Source organism: Cololabis saira, chromosome 9, assembly GCF_033807715.1.
Source record: "Cololabis saira isolate AMF1-May2022 chromosome 9, fColSai1.1, whole genome shotgun sequence".
In the NCBI taxonomy this organism is placed as follows: Eukaryota; Metazoa; Chordata; class Actinopteri; order Beloniformes; family Belonidae; genus Cololabis; species Cololabis saira.
Window position 1 is genome coordinate 39,560,932 of NC_084595.1, and position 23,441 is coordinate 39,584,372.

The following is a 23,441-nucleotide window of genomic DNA, read 5'->3' on the forward strand; positions in this document are numbered from 1 at the left end:
AAATATCTACCGGTAATATAACAACATAAATATCTGCGGCTTGCATATCTTTTTTTTTTTAAATAGAGCGGATGCGGCTTATATACAGGTGTGGCTTATAGTCCAGAACATACGGTATTTGGTCAATTTAGCACAAAGTTTTTTTTTTTAAAGGATTCAATAAGTTAAGCACAAAAAGTGATTCTCTTGTGCTCAGCTTGTAGCCCCAGAGGTCATTAATGACTATAGCTTAAAGAGACAAAATAAAAAGTGGTAAAAAGTTGGAACAATGACGAAAATCTAAATTTGCTTACAAAACTATTTTAAAAATTGTAAAGCACAAGTGACGACTTACACCTAGAAAAACCAGAATAACATGCCTCAGATGAAAACATTTTTATTTTTTTTGCACTGAAATGTACATTCATATTAGTAAGATTTAATTTCATACAGTAAACACAGTTGAGTGATTCTTTTTTTTTTTTTTATGTATTTATTTATTTTTGCCATCCTCACTTTTCATACTTGTAGACTGTCGGGGAAAAAGGTGGCCGCTGAATTTTGAACATCAATCTGTTACTTAGGTTTGCTGATCCCATCTGAGTCGGAATTAGAGGAAAACGTCAGAAAACCAAACAGAAATAACTTCAATCTTGCCTTAAAAAGAAAAAAAAAGAAAGAAAAGTAAAGCAAGATGCAAAACGACAGTCTGAACACCCAAATGATGCAAAGAAACACGTACAGCGTAACAACAGACAGGTGATAAGTTTGTAAAAGCACATTCGTATTAATATTTGATGCTTTGGAATGAAAACAGCGACGGCGGCTCATTGTGAGTCTCTCTCCCGCTTGCAATCAGCACATTCCACTTTATTTATATATATTACGCGAATATTCAGAGGTCCATTCATATTTAGGAATATTTCATTAACCCCAACTCTCACTATTAATAAATAAAACAAGCAATTTGATTGGTCCATGAGGTAAAATATGAAAGAAGAAAACAAAAAAAAAAGAAAAGTTTATAAAGATCCTAAACAATGAGAGCAGAGGAGGTTGGAAAACAATTAAGAAAAGACTGATTGTGGTTGCAGGCGAGAGCATGATGGCTGACAAGTTATCTTTCTTCAAAGAGAAACACATCACACCCTCATATTCACACAGTCCAGCCCGTCGTCTCATCGTGAAACAAAACTCCAGGCTGGAATCTTTATGAAGCCACTTGACGGATGAAAATATTCCGATATTTACACTGAATGATTAACAGACAAAACTTAACACAAATACAGAACAAACAGAAGAAAAAAAATACAAAACAAAACCAAGATCAACCATATTAAATGATCATTTTTCTCTTTTTGATGAATCCACTTTTTCTTTTTTCAATCTCTTATTACTCAAAAATGTCCACTGAACCCCGTGCTGGAAGTGAAGACAGAGAGCGGGGTTAAGGACAGGGATGCTGGAGATGCTCGGCAGGGCCGTGGTTCCCCACCGAGGCAGGTAGCCTCGTCACCGTTTCTGCTACGAGTAAAAGAGCACTTCAACCAAAGAGCCCACGCCCGTCTGGACCCGCCTGCTTGGTGATCAAACACATCCATCCACCTGCTGCTGCAGAGTTCTGGTGCAGGAGAGCATGCGCTTCGCTACACAGGTGTAGCCTGATTGGGTGGCATTAAAAGAGCACTTGGAGAAAAAAAAAAAACATAAAAAAAAAGACAAGACTGGCAGTTCACAGATGCAGATTGCAGAATTCACGGAGCCGTAAGTGGAGAGGTCGGAGCGAAGGTAGCCGTGCGATTTTCTGCAGAAGGAATGGTTCAGGAGCAAACCCCGACCAAGTCATGACCCGGGAAGGTGCAGCAGTAGCACATTTAATGTAGTTACTTCATTTATACTTTCAAAATATCCCTTTCATTTCTTCATTTTACATGGTTGGAATGTGTAAAATTCAAAAAAAAGGTAACGTTTGCTTCATTTCTTGTTTTGTTTCCTTTCTTTTGAGGCAACTAAGCTTAAAAACTTCACCTTCCGAAGACGTTTCACAACCGTTCCCGTTGGCTGCCGTGCTGACGGAGGTGATCAGTGTTTGTAAACGTGCCGCGCACAAATGCAGAACTTATTACCGACAGCCAAACGTGATCAGCACCTTGCTAGTGTTGCTTCATTATACTTTTTTTTTTTTTTAAATTGGAAAAAAACAAACAAAACAAAACCAATACTGTTGGTTGATAATCACCCTTTTTTTTTCTCGTCATTTATCTCATCAGTGCGACTGTCATCCGTCGTTCCCTCCCAGTGTTCGTAGCACCACTCAGGCATCACACGGGAGCCATCTTGACGTTTTATTAAACTGGCCGCTCACGAGCCGTTTTTGTGAGAATGTTTTCATTACAGCGAGACATGAGGCAAAAGGTCTTTGGAGTTGAGTGTAGAAAGAGAAGAGACTAAAGAAGCGGGGAGGGAATGGCAGAGAGGACGCCTCTCAGAGGCTCTAAGGCCCAATGTGGGCTCAGTCCTGTGCAATCTGGCCCCGTCCAGATCCGGTCCGGGGTGGTCTGGTCTGGTGTAGCAGGGGGTCGAGGCCGGGGGTCGGGGTTCTAGAAGAGTGCTTTGGATCCTTGGTTCTCAAACTCTGACCAGGCGTCGTTCAGCTCCATGAAGATCATCTTGGCGTAATGTTCGTACGGCTGACCCGTAGCCTGCAAGGCCGGAGAGAGAGAGAGTGGATTTGTACATGAATAAGAACTAAAGAGCAGGGGCCAGATTCACAAAATATTCTTAAGAATACAAATCTTCTTAAGTGTCATTTTTTTCTTAAGTTCAGTCTTAACAATAAAAAAGAGAAGAAGTCATATTCTCCAAAAAAGTATTTTCTCAACTTTCTTCTTAAGTTTCTTCTTAAGAAAAAACTTAAGAATAAATGGTATTCTTGAAATAAAAGTTCTCAAATTTGTTCTTGAATTTTTTCTTAACTTTAAGACAACCTTGACCTGTCTTAAAATTTCTTCTGTGAAAATGTAATAATAATAATAATAATAATAATAAGCCTCTAATATCACCTTTTTCAACACATTTTAGACAAGTTTAGACTAGTAGGTCATAGTTTGAGGATATACTTTGTAATTAAGAGCCTGTTAACTGTTTGTTAGCGTGGTAGTTAGCGTGGTAGTTAATTATTATTAATTTCCCCAATAGTATTTTTTTTCGCACATTAATCTCGTCCACCATAACTTTGAAAAGTTCCTGCATCTCTTTTTCTCCTTCTCCATGTTTAGTGAGTGACTGACGGTTAAGACCCAAACTACCTGTATAAATGTTGTTTGTTGGCGCGTGCAATGCAATGACATATTTTAACAAGTTCTTAAGTAGGAAAAATAAGAAATTCGTAAGAAATGACAGTTCTTAAGACGGTTCTTAAGAAAATATTGAGGAATTGCACTTAAGAACTTTCTAATGAACTTCTTAATTTTGGATCTTAAGACATTTCTTAAGATCGTTCTTAAGAACATCTTGGTGAATCCGGCCCCAGGTTTTGCTGCCCTAACCGAGTGCAGAACATCTTTACCGTACCTTATCTGGATGGACGACCAGCACCGCCTTCCTGTAGTATTTCTTCACCTGGTCGGGCGTCACCAGGTCGGCCATGCTCACGGGCTTCCAGCGGGTTTCCCCCTCCCACAGCACGGTGTGCAGCGTTGACATCAGCGCTCGGATATTCCTCTCCTTCCCCTCAATCCAGTCCAATATCTACGCCGAGGGAATAAAACAGACACTCAGTTAAAGTTGCTTTCATCCATAAAAAGTTACGCCTAAATATCTTCGTCAATGAACCTTTATCAACTGAGGAAAATGAGATGAGACGTAACGTAAATGCTGGTCATGTGACGATAATGGTAATTAAATATATAATGCAATATCGTAGACGTATAAAAACGAGACTAAAATGTAAATTACAAAATAAAAACTCTGCTAAAATGTGTCTTCATTTTTGATGACCAAAACGAAACAAAATGTTCTAACAAAGATCGTTAATGTCCATGTTTTCAGTAGTTTCCTCTGGTTTAGTTCTGCTGCTGGGTGGGTCTTTGGATACACTTTCCTACATAGACGTGTCGTCAAAAAAGAAAATGATGGGGAGAAATGTGGAAAAATAAATATGTTGTAAACTCAAATTAGAGTGTTCTGTATCTGGAATGATTGTATTCTTGAGTCTATAAGGTAACAATAATATAATAATTAGCTAATCATGTTTTAATTGTAAAATGGGTTTGGCTAAATACAATCTTTGACTAAAACGAGACTAAAATGCTCAGACTTTTAGTCGACTGATACTTGACACGACTAAAAGGAGAACGAACGTGACTAAAACTAATAAAAACTAAAACGTTAGCTTGACCCAAAGACTAGACTAAAACTAAAATTGAACCAGGCTGACAGAAACAACACTAGTATCCACCGGCACAGATGAGTTCACCGATGCCGGGCTGCTACCAGAACCTTCCCCTGCTAAACCCGGCCATGCAACCGCCCCCTTCACTCTTTGTATTTCCTTTACCTGTAACTTGAGAGGATCCATGTCTTTTGTGATTTCCTGCCGCCTCATCTCAGCAATGGTTCTTGGTCCTTGTCTATCCATCTTGGAACCAAAACCCTGAGTGGACAGCAGGTCCTCAAAGTCGTCCTCTTTTACCTTCGGTTTGGGGCCTGGATTGCAGAAGCAAGGAGACATCATGGGAATGGTGTCACAGCTGAGTTACACTGCAAAAACTCACTATCTTACCAGGAATATTTGCTTTATTTCTAGTTGAAATGTCTCATTTTTAGTCAAAAAATCTCATTACACTTAAAACCAGAGTCATTACCAGATAAATAACTTGTTATTTGACAATTTACACCTGTTTCAAGTAAATTGTCACTTGAAATAAGTAGGAAAATCTGCCAATGGAACAAGATCTATCGTCTCATTACAAGCAAAAAAAAAAAACCTGTTCCGCTGGAAGATTTTTCTACTTATTTTAAGAGAAAATCTACTTGAAACAGGTGAAAATTGTTGTTTTTTCTAAAAATGAGACATTTTAACTAGAAATAAGAAAATATTCTTGTTAAGATTTTGAGTTTTTGCAGTGTAAAGAGCATTTTGAGGCGACTACAGAAATACTAAATAAAAATAAATCAACAAGCTCCTATTTTCCCTCTTACCAAACCCAGGCCCACGGATTCCTCTCTCCGCTCTCCCACCAATGACACTGGAGAAGTTGAGGTTGTAGTTGGGCTTAGTGGATTGTGTGCTTGCCGGCTGAGAAGCGGAAGATCCTTTAGGTGCTGGTGCGGATCCAGATCCGGAACCAGGTCCAGGTCCAGGTCCAGGTCCAGATCCAGACATCCAGAGTTTGCTCTGAGCTGACGCGGGTCGTCCAGACTGCCAGGGCTGGGCTTGAGGCTTCGCAGAAGACGATGAGGAGGAAGAAGGACCTTTGGTGTTAAAGGAAGACCCTGCAAGAAAATATGGGCTGAAAATGATTTTTTTTTCGTCTCTCTTTTTTCTAATTGATCAATCTTGTGTGGATTCGCTTCTCAGCTCACAATCAGCACACAAATCAGAGTTGTTACCTGGCAGATTGGAGCCCAGATTTCCGAGGTCTGCAAAAGGATCAAAGGTCTGGGACTTGGCCTTGGACATGGACGACACACCAGACGCTACAAACACAGTGAAAACGTGCAAGTTACAAACTTTTCTTTTTATTTAAAATAATGAGGATTATGGTGCAGATCAGATATTCAGTGATCACTATGTTCCCCCGCCCACCTGTGTTGGTGTAAGTGGGTTTGCTGGTGGGGGTGTTGACGCCAGTGCTGCTGCCACCGCCGGCCGCCCAACTGTCCCAACCACCCAGCAGGTCCGGCTGGCTGGCGGACGACGTCATCTTCGGGACGTCTTTCACGAGCTTATCTGCAATAACAAACATCTTTAGTACTAGGGCTGCAACGATTCCTCAAGTACCTTGATTATAAAAAAATTATGGAAGAATTCCCTCGGCCTCGAAGCCTCATTTAAATAAAAAATGTAAACTTCAGGTTTCGCACGGGTTCTTTTTAATGTGTGCGGTGTCGAAGGTGTGGGATTATTTCAAATTAAAAATGAAGGTCCCGGTCCACAGCCAAGCATTTCTGTTGAAACGTGTTTGTTCTGAATGTGAAGTTACACAATTTAAAAGCAGTGTTTAAGAATATTTTTTATTTTTGATACTTAGAAAAAACAAGTTTTTTTTTTGTATGTTTCAGGAAATGTTATGTTTAAAATAATTTTATTTATTTTTATTGGAAAAATTAACAAACAGTTTACTAGTTTGCATAATATGTAAATAAATGTCAATTATTCTCATAAAAGAAACAAATTGGTTGTTTTTTTGTAAGTAATCCGTCTTGTTTTCTATTGTATATTTATAATTGCGCTTTAATAAAGCAAAAGTACGTTTTATCCGATTAATTGATGGAATATGTCATAGAATAATCGATCACCAAAATATTCGATAGCTGCAGCCCTACTTAGCACCAACATTCCCACCGGAGGCTCCAGCTGGATCAGTGCTGGTCAGACTGCTGAGTCCAGTTGGACGCAGATGCTGCCACGCTAGTGCTAGGGTTTTTTTGTGTGTTTTTCCTTCCCTGCCAACACAAAGTCCCCTTATACAGGAAAACTATGTCTTAAAAGACACCATCATAAGATCATCTGGTCATAAATATATGCAGCTTTCTCAGTGCAGAGTCCTGCAAAGAGCTGGACGAGTCTCCTGAATCGTCCCACCTGTTCTCTGGACAGGTGAGACGTAGCAGCGCACTGCAAAAACTCAAAATCTTAAAAAGAATATTTGTCTTATTTTTAGTAAAAAAAAAAATCTCATTACACTTAAAACAAGACTCATCACTGGAAAAAACAAAATTTTCACCTGTTTCAAGTAGATTTTCACTTAAAATAAGTAGAAAAATCTACCAGTGGAACAAGATTTTTTTGCTTGTAATAAGAAGATAAATCTTGTCCCACTGGCAGATTCTTCTACTTATTTCAAGTGAAAATTTACTTGAAACAGGTGAAAATTGTCAAATAACAAATGATTTTTCTGGTAATGACTCTTGTTTTAAGTGTAATGAGATTTTTTGACTAAAAATGAGACATTTGAACTAGAAATAAGACAAATATTCCTGGTTAGATTTGGAGTTTTTGCAGTGCGTAGCAGACGAGTGTCCTGGTGTGTGTTGGACTCACTGAGGTTGAAGAGGCTGGTGTTGGAGGCAGGGGTGGGGTTGCTATGAGCCGAGCTGAAGCCACTGGTTGCAGAACTATCAGACCCCAGCAGGTCTCCGAACAGGTCTGGTCCGGACGCTTGCCGAGACGAGGCCACGCTGGAGCCGACCCCGGACCCGGAGCCGACCCCGGCCCCGGGGCCCATCCCGAACGGATCAAAAAGGTCGCCCACAGCTGCAGGAGATCAAGTGAAGACCGAGAGATGCATTAAGAATAACTGGAGGGTGTTTTTTTATTTTTTTTAATCCATTGGAAATATGTGAAGCATCAGGGTTTTACGTTTTGAGTCTGGCGTGGCTGCACCGGGCGGCCCGCTGAAGAACAAATCTTCCTGCACCGCCCCTGACTGACCAGCAGAAGGTGCAAACAGGTCGTTGAGGAGGTCGCTGTTGCTGGACGCAGCTTTCAATCCTCCCTGATCTCCCTGCTGAGGAGCAGACGAGGGAGTGGAGGATGTGGGAGGGCGTTCAGGCTCGCAGTTTAATCCCAGCAGGTCAGCCGTGTCGTCCACAGAGGAGTCCTGGGCAGCAGGAGGGGGAGTCTGGGTGGGGTCGGGACAGCAAGAAAACACTCATTCATTATGCGACTAATTATCTGTTTTGGTTGGTTTGGTCGTAAGGACGTGATAAACATGTAATCTTTAATGTAAGATTTTCAGCACCTGGAAGTCGGCCTCAAACAGCTGCTCGCTCTGGTCACGTGACAGAGGTTCTCCACTCGGAGCAGAGTAAGACTCTCCCTCCGATTGATCACTTAAATCCTCCTGGTCAGGTATGGATCCTCCTCCTTGGCTGTCTGAAGCCTCCTGAGCGCTCTGGAGCTCTACGGACAAACGAAACGGCTCAGTCAAAACTTTAACACCTTTAATTTATTCTAGAATCAGTCGAGAGATTGGTGGTAAATTAGATTTAGGCCCCGTTTACACATAGCAAAAACTGCGGTGTTTTCATGCGTTTTGGCCGTTCGTTTACACGAAAACGAAGCTCAAAGTCACCAAAAACGATCATTTCTGAAAACTCCGGCCAAAGTGGAGATTTGCAAAAACTCCGTCTTCACGTTTGCTTGTAAACGGAGAGAAACGGACATTTAGGCTTCAGAACGTCACATTATGCCACAGAAACGTCACCACACTGCAAAAACCCCAAATCTTAACAAGAATATTTGTCTTATTTCTAGTTAAAATGTTTCATTTTTATTCAAAAAAATCTCATTACACTTAAAACAAGACTCATCACTGGAAAAAAGTGAAAATTTACTTGAAACAGGTGAAAATTGTCAAATAACAAGTTATTTATCTGGTGATAACTCTTATTTTAAGTGTAATGAGATTTTTTGACTAAAAATGAGACATTTTAACTAGAAATAAGACAAATATTCCTGGTAAGATTTTGAGTTTTTGCAGTGTAGCGTCATGAGTGCGACCTGTGTTTACAATTAGTTTGGCCACCGTCAATATTTTCTTGTATTTTAACTGTTTTATATTCTAAAGTCACACTTAAAAGTAACTCCACTTCTCTGTCACTCCAAATGAAAGACTCTCGTTCATCTTGGAAGTAACTGGAAGTTACTCGTGTCATTTGTTGATGTTTTTTTCCAGGATTCTGATTGGCTAGCATGACTTTATGCTTCTTGTTACACTGCCCCCTGCAGGTTTGGCTGCTCATAGCACCTTAACAGCGTATTTATGCAGGTTTGTGTAAATGATGGTATTTTTCAAAACATAGATGGGGAAATATCGGTTTTTGTAAATACCCGGCTATGTGTAAACGTGGCCTTATAGAGACAAAATATACAATGATTTTGCTTGAAGTGGCTAAAAAAACATGCCCCAAAAATTACCTTCCCAGTCTAGTGTCTGGAAGAAGTTGCTGTTGTCGTTGGTATCGTTGCTCATAGGAGACTCTGCTTCTGCTTCGGCAGCGTTGGAGCCGTCTGGCGTCTGAGCCGGTTGTGTCTGCGACTCTGAGTCATAAAAGGCAGAGGAGCCTGGCTGCCGAGGCAGCTCGGGCTTACCTGCAGCAATCAACATTCAATACTGAGTTCACATGCACAGCTGCTTTTATCTAAGCTAACGTATAGTTAGAATGAGATGGAAGGGTGTTTACCAAATTTGCTGAGGATCTCCTGCTGTTCATCGCGTGAGGAGAATAAGATCTTGGGGTTGAGGCCCTTGGTCTGGAAGCCGTCCCACGGGGGGGTCCTGGTGCTGGGCCGGTCCCTGGGCTCCACCTCGATGTCCAGATTCACCTGGAACAGGTCCGGATACTTCTCCTGGATGTCGCAGGCGTCCAAATCATACCTGAGCGGAGCACAGGTAGAGAGGGAAGAGAACAAGAACAAAGACAACTTTTAACCAGGGGTGAAAGTAAGCCGGTATGATCCGTACTCCGTACCACCAAAAGATTCAGTGTCGGTACGCAGTACCGGGAAACAAAACACAGAATTACTGACAATATACTTCAAATACAGCCCCAGAGGAGAGGCGGACATAGCGATATAATCTTGAAAACGTGATTGGTTTTCATTCCTCGTTTCAGGAAAAAAAAAGAAAAAAGCGTCAAAAATGTTGAAGTAATGTTTTAAGTGTTTTGCTTTGACGAAAAAAATGCTTAAGAAGTTATCGTCCATTTCAATGCACACATTGTAAGAGACATTTTACTAATCATTATCTCTTCTTTCATTTATGTGCCAAATGTTGAATGTTGAATGTTGATGAAAATTCAAAGACAGAGACTTGTTAACTGTTCAGCAGCTGACGAATTTAACTGTACATTTATTCTAATTTGAAACAAAACAAAAATTGTTATGATTTTGAAAGTTTTGTCAACATTTACAAAATATTCTGTGACAATCCTTGGTCCGGACTGGCCTTTATTTACACCATTTAAATAAATAATTTGCCATAGGCCTACACAGTGTCAAGTGTTTCTAATTTCTACACCGTACAGGCGTTAAAAAATTGAATGCGTGTTCAGGGATGAAGAAGCTGGTGGTGGGAGGAGAACAAGCCATGAAGGTTGGGGTCGTAGTACCAGCAAGAACTTTAATCTACTTTCACCCCTGCTTTTAACATAAATCATATCTCCCCACATGTAGCACTAAAAGCGGGTCGATGCTGGACTCAGATCTCCCCCCGAGCCCAACCTCTTTGTCCCAGATAAACCCCCCACCGGATCAGCCAAGGCTACGGTGCAAACCCCCCCGTCCCTCCACACCTCCATCATGCTCCGTCTCTGCAGTCAGATGTCTGATGTGTGGCAGATTATGGCAGTAGGGACTTTTCCCAGGACAAGCTGGGAACGTGTTTATTAGGTTTTAAAATGTCTGTACTTCTAGGTGACAGAAGGAAAAATGTGGCCCAGTCAAAACACAGAGAGCTGCACTCTAAAAGATCTTTAAGTGAAGTAAACACAGCTTGTTTTGCCACAGACTGCTCCCAAACACGAGGGGGGCAAGTAATACCTCTAAAACACTTAAGCTGGCTTTATTAAATGTTGGGTCTTTAGCTGGAAAAACATTTTTAATAGATGATTTTATCACTGAACACACCCTGGATCTTGTGTTTTTAACCTGGTTAGACCAAAATAACAGCAGCTGTTCTCATGGCGTCGACCCCTCCTGGTAATAGTGTTATCAGCCAGACCAGGGTGAGCAGGAGAGGAGGGAGAGGGGGGAAGTCTGATTTACACAATCATTTCAATGTACGCTGTTGTCTCCTGGAAGTTTTCAGTCTTTTTAAAGGGGACTTATTATGAAAAACTGTTTTTTTCTTGCTTTAACATATATAAAGTATATATATATAAACATATATAAAGCCTGCCAACTCAGAGAAGGAGGAAAGCAACTAAATTCTGCAGTGTCTGTACAGCCGCCCGGATGAGCCGTCCAGTATGATGTGACTTCTACGAGCCGTTCAGATTCTGCTCCTGTCGTTATGTAACGATGGGAGCGATGCGTGAAACCACGGCCATTTTTCAAAAGCTTGTTTTTAAGACATTCAAGGCCTGTTTAAAATAGGAATTTGATGCCATAATAGGTCCCCTTTAAAGGAGCATGAGGCTCCTTTTAAGAAATGAGACTCATTAGCGCCACCCTTCGCCACGACGGCCGTCGGTGGTACTGCAGGCAACAGTGAAGCCGGCACGGGAGAACGGGGAGAACGTGCATGCAGCGTCATGTGACGTCACATCCGCAGCCCAGCGCGGGAAATTCGGATTCCGAATTGCAGCACATTTTGCAGCACACAGCCTGTTCAAGGCAACGGAGAGATACACTAGAGGGCTCACTCTTTTTGGTTTGGAACGCTTCATCTGACATTATTACTAGAAAACTTAAAACGTTTACAATTTTTTTTTTATAAATCCTGCCTCAAGCTCCTTTAATGTGTGGCTGCACAGCTGAAGCCCTCACCCAGAGTCCTATTTCTGAATGTTTACAGGACCCCCAAATACTGTGCAGACACAGTATTGATGATCTGTGTTGTTTTTGACAGTGTAATTATTTTTGGACTAGCGAATCAGAGTTAACCGGAAATGACGATGGTATACTAGATAATAATAATAATAATAATAATAATAATAATAATAATAATAATAATAAGGTTATTGTGTCTGATGTGGGCCTTTCTGATCAGTCCTGTGTTTTCTTTGAGAGTGTGATTTCAGTGCACACAAATGTCTCAACAGCAGTGATCTGAAAACGGTGGACGAGGAATGAGATCTTTAACCAAGTCTTTAACACTTGCCCTGTCAATGAGCTCCTCAGTAGCTTCAATGCTAAAATGTTAAATGTTATTGCTCCCATTAAGGTGAAGGTTATCTCTGGAAGGAGGAAGTCTCCATAGCAACATTCCACTTTGGTAAAAAAAAAAAAAAAAAAAATGGGAAAAGAGAGTAGGAAAGCTGAGTGCAGATGGAGAGAAACAAATGTCCAGGTTCATTATGACATCTATAAAGAGAAACCTCACTCTCATAATTTACAACTGAGGAATGCAGGGAAGTCCTACCTCTCTGACATCATCACCAAAAACAGTTGTGATGCTCCTGTGTCCGTGGCAACTGAATTTAATTCCACCGTGGCCTGCAACCAGCGACTTTGCCAAATTCCTCTCAGACAAAATCCAAAATATTAGCCAAGCAGATGGTGCATCCGCAGCAGGCTCGGCATATGCACGGTGTCCGCCGAAAACCGGGTTAAACACCATGACACAGTTTCACCCAGACAACAGCAAAGACCTGGAGGACGTCTGACATCAGCTGAACTCCTCCTCTTCCTGTTTAGACGTCCTGACAACAGGTTTTTCAAAAGGGTCTCAAAGATTTTGGAGTCAGACCTGTTTCTGATCGTGAACTTGTCCAGAACCACTAAAATCAGCTGTAATTAAACCTTTGCTGAAAAAGGACAATCTCGACAAGACACACTTGATCAAATACAAGCTGATCTCAAATATCCCATTTGTAAGTGAGATCATTGAAAAGGTGTTTTTTTTTGTTGTTTCTCTTTTTAACCCCAAACAACTGGTGTGTTTTCTTTTTTTTTCCTCTTTCTTTTCTTCTTTTATTTCTTTTTTTTCCTTTTTTCTTCCTTTTTCCTTTCCTTTTTAATCTCGACATTTCGACTTTTTTCTCGAAATTTTGACTTCTTTCTCGACATTTCGACTTTTTTCTCGACATTGTACTTTAACATTAATCTTAACATTTCGACTTTTTTCTCGAAATTTCAACTTTTTTTTTCGACATTTCAACTTTTTTCTCGAAGTGCATAATGAAAAAAAAAAATTTCCCCCAGTTCTAACTAATATAGATACATGCAGCATGTGTTGCCTTCATTCTAAGGCTTATACAAGACTTTTCATTTTTTGTTTTTCCAGAACATATTTGTTTTTTGTGTTTTTGGTCCAATATGGCTCTTTCAACATGTTGGGTTGCTGACCCCTGTAATAGACAGCACCACAGCACTGAGACGGCTCTGACCAAAGTCTTTAATGACAGATTTCTGATTACAGACTATAAAGAACAACAAAATAAACTACCACAGCTATGCAGACGGAACATATATATATATATATATATATATATTACAGTGTCACCACGAGGCCGAGCCCCTGTACAGACTGTTTGTAAATGCATTGAGGAGATTAATGACTGGATGTACCACAACTTCCTCCAGATAAACAAAAACAAAACTGAGGTTGCTCTCTTTGGAGCCAAAGAGAAACGATTACAGGTCACCACAGAGCCTCAATCTATACACATAAAAACCACCAACCAGGCCAGAAATCTGGGTTTAGGGACTTCCTAACCCAGTGTGAACCTTCCTGACCTCTCAAGTCACCTGGTTCTGGTTTTTTATCAGTTCCCAGAGTCAGAACCAGACACGGAGAAGCTGCATTCAGCTTCTATGCCCCACGTGTCTGGAACAAACTCCAAGGCTCCAAATCTGCGTACCTTTCAAAAGTTAATCATATTTTAACTACTGATTTGATCTATGGTTCTTATTTCTTTCTTTTTTGCATTTTAAATCATGCTTTTTATTTATGTTTAAATGTCTATGTAAAGCACTTTGAGTCCCCCTGATGTTGAATTGTGCCACAGAAATAAACTAGCCTTGCCTAATAACTTAATGCCTGGATCTACCATCAGTTAATCAAGGACTGATTTTAAAAGTACTACATGGCTTGAGTCAACATACATACTTGTTAAACTTGACAGTAGTTGCATTTCTCGGCACAAAGCCTGTGTGAAACTGGATTTGAAACATTTTCATGGACGCCATCTGAAAGAGAAGAAAAAAAAATGATTTTATCAAGTTTCAACTTGTCATTTCCATCTCCTCTGGTCTGAAACTGACTTTGAGATACAGATAGTCTTTGCTCAAGGTATCAAAACACCTGCAGGATGCTTCAGAAAAGAAAGGGCTTTGTTGTGCAGATGTGTGCAAAACTTAAAATAAACAGTAGATTTTAGCACTGATTTCAGAAGTATTACGTGGCTTGAGTCAACATGCATACTTGACAAAGACCCTGAAAAGCCAATTTCCACAAAAGAACTTAAGGATTCGCTTCCACGCGCGTATACCTTTGCTTGTAGACGTCCTCCAAGTGTAGATCGTGCATGATAGATCACCACCAGAACATCTCCCTGAACTGTGACATTGAGGGGAATCTCTGCTCTTCCATCTTCGCTTTTAAAATCCCTGGAGAGAGAGGGAGAGAGAGGTGGAAGACGGGACAGAGAAAGATTGTTTATTTGATGTGAAACAAAATTACTCCTTTCAGAGACCTGAAGGGCCCATCGCATGGGTAAAGAACGTACTTCATTTTGTCGTACTCCTGCGATGTCGTGAGCACTCGTTCGTCTCCGACGTAAACTTCACAGAAGGGCCTGCAGCCGTTGCGCTGCTTGTTGAACAGCGGTACGGGCGTCATGACGATGGAATGGATAGTCACAGGCTTGCAATGAGGGATTATGGGCTCCTCTGCCATCATGTCACACATATACTCTATGTATCTGTTTAAAAATAAAGAAATGCATGAAAACAGAGACCATACACATGTCAGATATCTTGCACAGTAGTAAATATTGCGGTGTACCGCAACTGATACCAGATTTCATTTGGGTCCTACAGAGGATTGGGGAGCCCAAACCCACAACTTTTGAACTGTGTTTCTGTACCTCTTGTGTGAAGGGGCTATGCCGGGGGGGCAGCGTCTCATGGAGAACATGTAGACAGCAGCCTCGGCTGTGGTGAACAGGCGGCAGAAGCAGAGGAAGGAGCAGACGGCCACCGCTGAAGCTGCTCTGCCATCCTGCACAGAGAAGAGGTGAAGGTCATTGCACATAACAGGTTGTTTTTTTTTCTCTGAATCATAAAGTGTTGCCTTTGATGTGTACAAAGCACCAGAGCCAGATGTTCACTTATGTTCACACATAACTGCAGGCATAATGCCCTGTAAAGACTGATTTCATAAAGATGATAAAGATTAAGACTTAAAATATCTAAAATAATTTTAATCATCTTGCATACCCTTTTGATAGTTGTTTTAGATGTGCAATAAGCAGTGTAAACATTTGTTAGGGACCAAAATAATATGAATCAAAGCAGTTCTATGTGTTACTAACGTTGGTCCTGGGACCAACTGCCCAACGCCAAAAACATCATTTTATTTTACAGGACTCAAAAATGCTGTTCCACTTACGGTATGTGACGGTAACCTTGGTAACCTTGTTGTTTTTTAAAATGTGCTATATAAATAAAGTGAATTGGATGGGGTAGAGATGGTCCCTAAACACGATCCTAAGTTTACTTCTGCATATCCGAACCGGTACTTAGATATTTATAACCAAAGAGGCGAACGTTACAAACAGACATTCTGATAGTCTGCACACTGAATGAAATGGTTGTAAACAACGTCTCTCTTTTCTAGGTTTCTGTAACTCATTCCATATCTAATAACCTCAGAGTGGGTTACTGACAGAAATGACAATTCATCAAGCAATTCTGTTTTCAGTCGCCATCTGAAATCCACGCATAGAAACACAAAAAAGATGTTGCATGTAAATCTGTGAGCATGCTCACGTACCAGACAGTGTACTATACAGATGTTCCTCTGGTCCTGCTTGAGCCACTGGTGCATGTTCTTACAGACGCTGTAGAGGCTGCGGAGGTTGGGGGCTCGCCGCACCTGCCAGTTGCATTCTGAAACCTGCACACAAGCACACGCACAAAAACTCACATCAATTGTGTTGAAATCTGGAGTAATACCTACAAGAGCACCTTACAAAGGATATGCACATTACAAAAAAGAGCAGTAAGGATAATAAATCATGCTGGGTATCTCCATCACACCAATCCTCTATTCTTTAAAGGAGCATGAGGCTCCTTTTAAGAAATGAGACTCTCTAGCGCCACCCTTCACCACGACGGCCGTCGGGGGTACTGCAGCCAACAGTGAAGCCGGCACGGGAGAACGGGGAGAACGCGCATGCAGCGTCATGTGACGTCACATCCGCAGCCCAGCGCGGGAAATTCGGACTCCGAATTGCAGCACATTTTGCAGCACACAGCCTGTTCAAGGCAACGGAGAGATACGGTAGAGGGCTCATTCTTTTTGATTTGGAACGCCTCGTCTGACATTATTACTAGAAAACTTAAAACGTATACGAATTTTTTTCATAAATCCTGCCTCAATCCTGCCTCAGGCTCCATTAAATTACAGACTCTTAAATCTGTGGATCTAGTGAAAATTAGAACAGCAATAATAATGTTCAAAGCAAGAAATAATGCACTGCCTGAAAACATTCAAAAAATATTTCAAGATAAAGAAGGAAAATATCATCTAAGAGGAAAATTACATTTTAAACAACCTTGTGTACGTACTGCTCTTAAAAGCATGTGCATATCAGTCTGTGGGGTAACTTTGTGGAATGGTCTGGATGATGAAATCAAACAAAGCACTACATTTATACAGTTTAAAAACACATACAAGAAAGCAATTCTTGTATGTAGGTAGTATAAATAAGTATAAAAATGGGGAACTCTAAAGAACTCAATTTTCCTTTAATATGTATTTCTTTGAATTTTATTTTGTTCCTTGTGGGATGGATCATATACGATACAAATATAACTGCCTGCATTCATGGCTGGTCATGGATCATCGTAGAGGTGACTGGGAGATTGCATTTTTGAATTTAGGATATTGTAGGAGACCAGTTTAATTATGCCTTGATCTTGTTAATTGGTTGTTTGTGTTGTATTTATTTTTTGTTATTTTGTCTTTTCTTTTAATTTTTAAATTTTTATAGGGCATATATGGTATGATATTGTGAGGAAGGGACAGGACTAAATAAGTGTTCTGCTTCCTTCTGTTCCCTCTCGAACATGTTGTTTTGCTGTGTGTTTTATTTTTGGATGAGACTGTTAAATTGTTTTGCTTTTTTTTTTGATGCTTTTAAATTTGATGGGTTTTGTTGTGTTCGAGACAAAGCCAACAATAAACAATAAACACCTGACTCAACTCATCAACTGCATGTAGTTAAAGAGTCTCAAGAGTTAAAGACACATTACTAAGACTAAACAAGCAAAACAGCAATAATTTAGAGTTAGGGATTTGGTACGTTGAGACATCCTTCTGAGTTACCGGTATACGTTATATGCACACAAACACAAACACACACGCACACACGCACGCACACACGCACGCACACACACACACACACCGTACCCTGTTATGGAAGCGAGAGGGCCTGTACGATCGCTTGGAGAGATTGTAAACGGCGTAGTGTCCAGCGTGACGTGAATCCAGGAACAAACGGACGTCTTCAATGTTGTTCTTTATCGCTGATTCCACCCCCTCTGCTGGAAAAGACATGACTGCACACACACACACACACACAGATACATTACTAATACATTAAAGGTTTCTTGGTCTCAAAAAGATTTAACTTGGGTACTAATATACTACTTCACTTATATTTAAGGGACATCTGAATGGGTCTTTATTGATTTTGTGCATAAAAATAGTGACAAAACAAAACAAAGAAGAAGAAGAAAAGGTGCTTTTAACGGCAGTTATCTACCTGCTATTCTGGAGGTGATGTAGGAAATATCCAGGTCCCCTTTGGCGTAGCTGTCAAAAGAAATTACAGATACATTTAGAAAAAAAAAGAGAGAGAGATAAACATGTTAAAGAGGAAAACACGAACTAGTGACTGCTACAGGAAACGGAAGGGAAAGTGAGATTGTTTGACTCATACCAGGGAGACTGCACACGGCAATTAAACAGCTACTCTAACTACACAAGCTGTTGGAGAATCAAACGGACGAGAAACGACGACGGCTGAAACATGTTTGAATAACTGCATGTCTCCGTGACCCTAATTTCAAGACTACAAATTATTCAAATTAGATTACGACAATCTCCACCGTATCTGTCCTCTGAGTCGTTAATGCAGCACAAACACCTGCTACTTCATTTTATTGCTGCCAGCAGCATCTCCATGTTAAGAGGTTCTGGTGGCGTAATAAAAACAACAAAGGCTCCTCTCAATCTCAGCACATGTGCAGCAACACTGGAACACGACAGTAAAAACCACACAGCCTGATTCCTGCTGCTGATGAAACTAAAGCACAGAAAAGCACAGAAATGGACGCGTCTACGCTGATGAGAGCGGGTTGGTTAAATGGTTAAATGGTAAGCAGTGGAGCCGTATTAAAACGTTTAAATCACAGTTCATTCATTCAGTCATTCATTGATAGGAGTGTTTCCACAAGGTTTGAAGTGTCGGACCATCATGATGCACCACAGGTCAACGGAGTTATCAGACCGTAAGAGGAAATGATCTAAACTCCTTCATTACAGTTTCATTCATCCCATCTTTTCAGATTGACAAAAAAAATGTGTTTTAAGAAGGCTTATTTTTATTTAAATTTCCTTTAAGGTTTCACAAAACAGCTCCAAAGTAAGGATCCCTCTGTGTGATTTACACGTTGCTTTTGGATGGATTACTTACAAAGAATGTGTGTGTAAAGTTACCGTACATTAAAACTAGCAGGCTGAATTTCGTGGCACTTGACTGTAATTTACATGGTTAATATGAAAATTAAAACAAAAAGAGCTTAAATTGATGATTAAATAATACATGGCAAAGTGATTCATACAAATTTTAAAAAGTATAATAAACTGGCAAAGTAAATGTCAACGAGTGATGCTCAACTAGCGACGGGATCTGTCGGTTTTCAGCCCAACTGAGTCTTATTTTCAATCAGGCTCTGAGAATAAATCATTTGGTAAATAAATTCAGCATGTGGAGAGAAAGTCTCAACACTGGACGCTCAGAAATCTGAATTCATCTTTTTCACAGCTCAATTACATTTTTTTTTTGAACATTACTGAAATTCAAACGGGTTGAGTCAACTAGAGATGTGGTGCATCTGTAGTTGAAATAGTCAAGATATCAGTGACTGGTTATTTGAGTTTAAAGAGACGATTAGGTGGGATGCATCCAGCCAATGTCTGCTTCATTAACTTCATAGTTACAGACTACGAAACATCTTCATCCTTAAGTTAGATGCATGCATCACAGGATGCTCTAAAAGATACAGAACAAATGTCCAGTTTTAACAGATCACTATAATTTGGAGTGTAAAAAAATACAATTGCAGATGTTTTTAAGGCTGAATATTGATCTAAGAATAAATTGAATTTGAATTAGGTCAGATGGTTAATTTCAACTTGGTGCGGCACACGTGATGTAACATGTGCTTTTATCCAAAGCTTTAGCCTTCCAGATAATATTATCAAAATGCAACTAAAAAATAAAAGAAAACAAATACCGTAAATAAAAAAAGAAAATATTTATGCTGAATTCAACACATCGTGATATAATCAAATGAGCGGACATCGCCACCACGGCACTGAGCAAAGTTTTAATATCTTATACTAGTACGAACTTGCAGAATAACCTCCTGGACCAGACTGAGGACATTTTCCAGTCACGTCATCACTGAACACGACTAACTGGTGCATTCACATCACGCTCTGCATTCATGCTGAACTGAATTATTGGGTGTGTGATGTTAGGACAGCAAGCTCTGGTGAGGGACACAGCACAGCAGAGGGCTCGGGAGACGGTTCCCCCCGTCTAAACCAAGCACACACTATGGAACACATGAGTGGACGTGCTCCACCGACCCATATTTACCTCGGGTTGCTAGGTGATGGACACATAGTGGGACCATGAGGGATTGGGACAGAGAAAAGAAACAAAAAAATAAAATAAAACAACCAAACAGATGGAGCAAATTGATGATGGAATAAATGAACACCAAATTTTAAAAACTGTGCATAGTTTAACTACTATAAAGGGACACTTTGCTCATTTTTAACTGTCTGTAATGTCAGCAATCACTGCTGGAGTCATGTGTTGCTGCTTATACAGGACTGTCGCAGAAAATTTGAATATTGTGATAAAGTCCTTTATTTTCTGTAATGCAAAAATGTCATACATTCTGGATTCATTACAAATCAACTGAAATATTGCAAGCCTTTTATTATTCTAATATTGCTGACCATGGCCTACAGTTTAAGAAAACTCAAATATCCTATCTACAAAAAATTAGAATATTCTGGGAATCTTAATCTTAAACTGTAAACCATAATCAGCTATATTAAAATAATAAAAGGCTTGCAATATTTCAGTTGATTTGTAATGATTCCAGAATGTATGACATTATTTTTTTTTTTTTTTTTTTTTTTTTTTTTTTTTTTTAAATTGCATTACAGAAAATAAAGAACTTTATTACAATATTCTAATTTTCTGAGACAGTCCTATAAGTCCAGCAGATGCAATAACACTGACAATCGTCTGATTTACTCTTACACCTGTGGTAGCAAACTGCAGACAGATGTGTGTCTGGAGAAGCCAAGCCACAAAATGTTCCTTTAAAAATAAACCTGGAGCCAGGTAGAATAGATGATGGATGGATATGTAGACAAACTGCAAGTGTTAAGTCATCACCATTGGATGCAACTGTGAGCGTGGAGCACGGAGCCTAATTACTGACAAACAGCTTGTTTTACAAAGCAGGTGCTGTTTAGCATACAAGTGAATGAGCGTAGTGGATTCAAATTCTACAGTGAGCAGGTGCAAACGTAAATGGGGCACAGTTGAAGTCACAGCAGCGTCTGCAAAATATACAACTGGTGTCCATGTTATTAAAATTGAGAAGAAGAAAAAAAAAAGTTACACCACTACGGCTGTTTTTAGTTAATGAGCAATGGTTTGCAAGCACTTACTGAGCTTTATTTGTGCAAACAATAAAAACCTGAGGGGTTGCCGCATCATACCTGGCCACCGACTGGATGACTTTAGAGGACGTGTCCTTTATGTTGGTCAGGAAGCGCTCCGTTCCTCCTCTCAGGATATCAAAGAGGCCGCTGCCCGCCTGGTCTGGATCATACACACCTGGGAGTCAGGGAGCAAAAGAGAGAACAGATAAAGTATTTAACTTACATAGGCCACCACAGCTCAGATTGGGTTTAGCTAAGAAAATCGTGTCGGGGTCACTGGTTCACGTAAACACATAATCTTTAGTGGATGCTGGTATGAAGTATCAGAAATTCCCCTGTTTTGCTGAGGACAAACCAACCCTCAGTGGTTCCTCAAAGCAGATCAGAGTTACTGTTTAACTTGGAGCTAAATGGATTAAATTGGATGAAATCATTTACTTTCAGCTGTGAATTTGAGTTGCAACAGGCAGTTAAAGTCAATCGTAAAGGGAAAGACGGGGAAAGAACAAACATACTCATGTTGAGTTCTTTTGGACAGATGGCTGACTGCTAGGGCTGAAATCCTCTTAACAGCTATGCAGCAGCTTGTACGTGTGTGTGTACATGTGTGTGTGTACGTGGGTGTGTAAAGTGATAAACCTTTTAAGCTCATTTTGATAAATGTACGAATAACCCTCATGATTATGATTTTTCCCATGATTTCCAGCTTGTTTTCTAAATAGACTAATTTCTAATGAGAAAACTACTTTTTTGTTTGAACCTGCATTAATATATCACTTCTGTCCATTGTATTTCTAAAAATGTATTCGTTTTGATTTCTTTAACCCACGGAGATCTGAATCTCTTTTACAACCCAGAGTTTGCTTGAAAAAAGCTGCAAATAAAACCTAAGAAACCAAATTATACAAAATGAAATGCAAGAATCGACACTCCAAAGCTTGATAAAAACAGAATATTACACTAGTGATGTGTAAAGCAGGAGAATACAGTCAACAAGCTCCATTTTAATGTGGTCAGTAGATTCAAAATAATGTATCTTCTCTAAGGTGCAGTTTGAAAAACTGCCGTATTCTGTGAGACCTAGCAGTCAAATTAGAAAACAACAGTAAGTGCAGCTGTTGCAAACTACATTAAAAAGTCACACTGTTTCTTAAATTATAAAGGCTTTTGGAAACTCCCCATGCTTCAGGTTTACGTTCAAGTTGAATACGTGTGATCAGCTTGCAAAGCCCCAATGACTCTGGGTCCTGACCTCCCACTTAGACAAAGAAGAGACGTGTAGTTCACTCAGGAACCCGGAATCTTCCAGAGCTGCTACATCAATAGTGACCTGGCAGGCTTTCCTGTGGCGTGCCTCTCGGCGATATGGCAGATAGCATCTTAGGGTGTAGGTGGGTGTGTGTGCGTGAGAACATTGGTTTCTGGCTGATTAGGAATTAGTCATTAGAAAAATATGAGCAGCCAGATGAAATTAAGCCTTTTGCTCAGTCACAACGATAACTTAGTCAGCTACAGCTGTTTCCAAGTCATTTTCTTGTTTTTTTTGTTTTTTTTTTAAAGATATTTGCACTCAAATCTTTAACATAATAACTGACAAGCCTATGACTTCCAGGAAGCGCAGGCTTTGTGCAGGGGCTCACGTACCTGCGTTGTTGTGGGCGTTGTGGATCTGCAGGGGCAACTGCGCTCCGTTGTTGCCGAAGCCCCCGTTCTGCTCCAGCAGCTGCAGACATTCATAACCGTCATACACCGGACGCCAACAGTAGTACGTACTCAACATTGTAACGGGGAGGTCAACGAAATGAAAACTAAGTGGGTTCGGGAGGAAGAAAAATTAAAAACAAAAACAACAAGAACAAAAAAAAAAAAACACAATGAAAAGTTGTGTTCAGGACTTAGAAAGATTTAGCCTGTAAACAATGCATGGACGGTAAATGACAGGCTTAAAAGAAAAAAAAAGGTGTAACAACAAATAAGTTCACGAGGAGGGAGAAGAAAGTCACTGATTTTCCAAAAAACACTTTAAAAAAAGAAAACGTCCATCTTTAGGGTGGAGGCTCTCATCTTTCGTCCCACTGAGCTGTTAACCGTACTGTCCCGTCAGTGTGTCACGTCCGTCTCTGCTCCCGTCCCCTCTCTGCCTCTACACAGGTCTGTGTCTGTGTCCAGCTCCCGCGGAGGGAAGAACAGGAGGAGGAGGAGGAGGAGGAAGGGGGTTGTAATCTTCTTATGCCCAGCAGGGAAACCCCTTCTTAACCCTAATCAGATCAGCAATCGCCAAACGGCCCCTTCTCCTTACACACATTAGCCAACAGATTCGGCGAGAAATTCGCAGATGTTTCAGATGAACTTTAAATGACTAATGTT

The 23,441-nt window shown here is 40.3% G+C and overlaps 1 protein-coding gene across 2 annotated transcripts in view; it reads right to left on the reverse strand.

Annotated features, from left to right (window-relative positions):
- Nucleotides 1-362: 362 nt before the first annotated feature.
- Nucleotides 363-23,441, reverse strand: part of gak (cyclin G associated kinase) — a 41,759-nt gene continuing 18,680 nt past the window's right edge. Inside the window, exons 10-29 of one of the 2 annotated variants that reach the window (XM_061729568.1) lie at nt 22,719-22,797; nt 21,132-21,249; nt 17,863-17,912; nt 17,508-17,656; nt 15,867-15,989; nt 14,959-15,092; nt 14,599-14,793; nt 14,362-14,479; nt 13,980-14,059; nt 9,391-9,584; nt 9,125-9,247; nt 7,947-8,107; nt 7,565-7,826; nt 7,247-7,459; nt 5,789-5,932; nt 5,593-5,679; nt 5,182-5,475; nt 4,538-4,686; nt 3,553-3,729; nt 363-2,681 (exon numbers count right to left, since the gene is read on the reverse strand). In XM_061729568.1, coding sequence (XP_061585552.1) covers nt 2,580-2,681; nt 3,553-3,729; nt 4,538-4,686; nt 5,182-5,475; nt 5,593-5,679; nt 5,789-5,932; nt 7,247-7,459; nt 7,565-7,826; nt 7,947-8,107; nt 9,125-9,247; nt 9,391-9,584; nt 13,980-14,059; nt 14,362-14,479; nt 14,599-14,793; nt 14,959-15,092; nt 15,867-15,989; nt 17,508-17,656; nt 17,863-17,912; nt 21,132-21,249; nt 22,719-22,797 — 2,952 coding nt within the window. In that variant the 3' untranslated portion in view covers nt 363-2,579. Of the gene's footprint in view, nt 2,682-3,552; nt 3,730-4,537; nt 4,687-5,181; nt 5,476-5,592; nt 5,680-5,788; nt 5,933-7,246; nt 7,460-7,564; nt 7,827-7,946; nt 8,108-9,124; nt 9,299-9,390; nt 9,585-13,979; nt 14,060-14,361; nt 14,480-14,598; nt 14,794-14,958; nt 15,093-15,866; nt 15,990-17,507; nt 17,657-17,862; nt 17,913-21,131; nt 21,250-22,718; nt 22,798-23,441 lie in introns of both variants that reach the window. The other variant, XM_061729567.1, reaches the window with a different exon arrangement.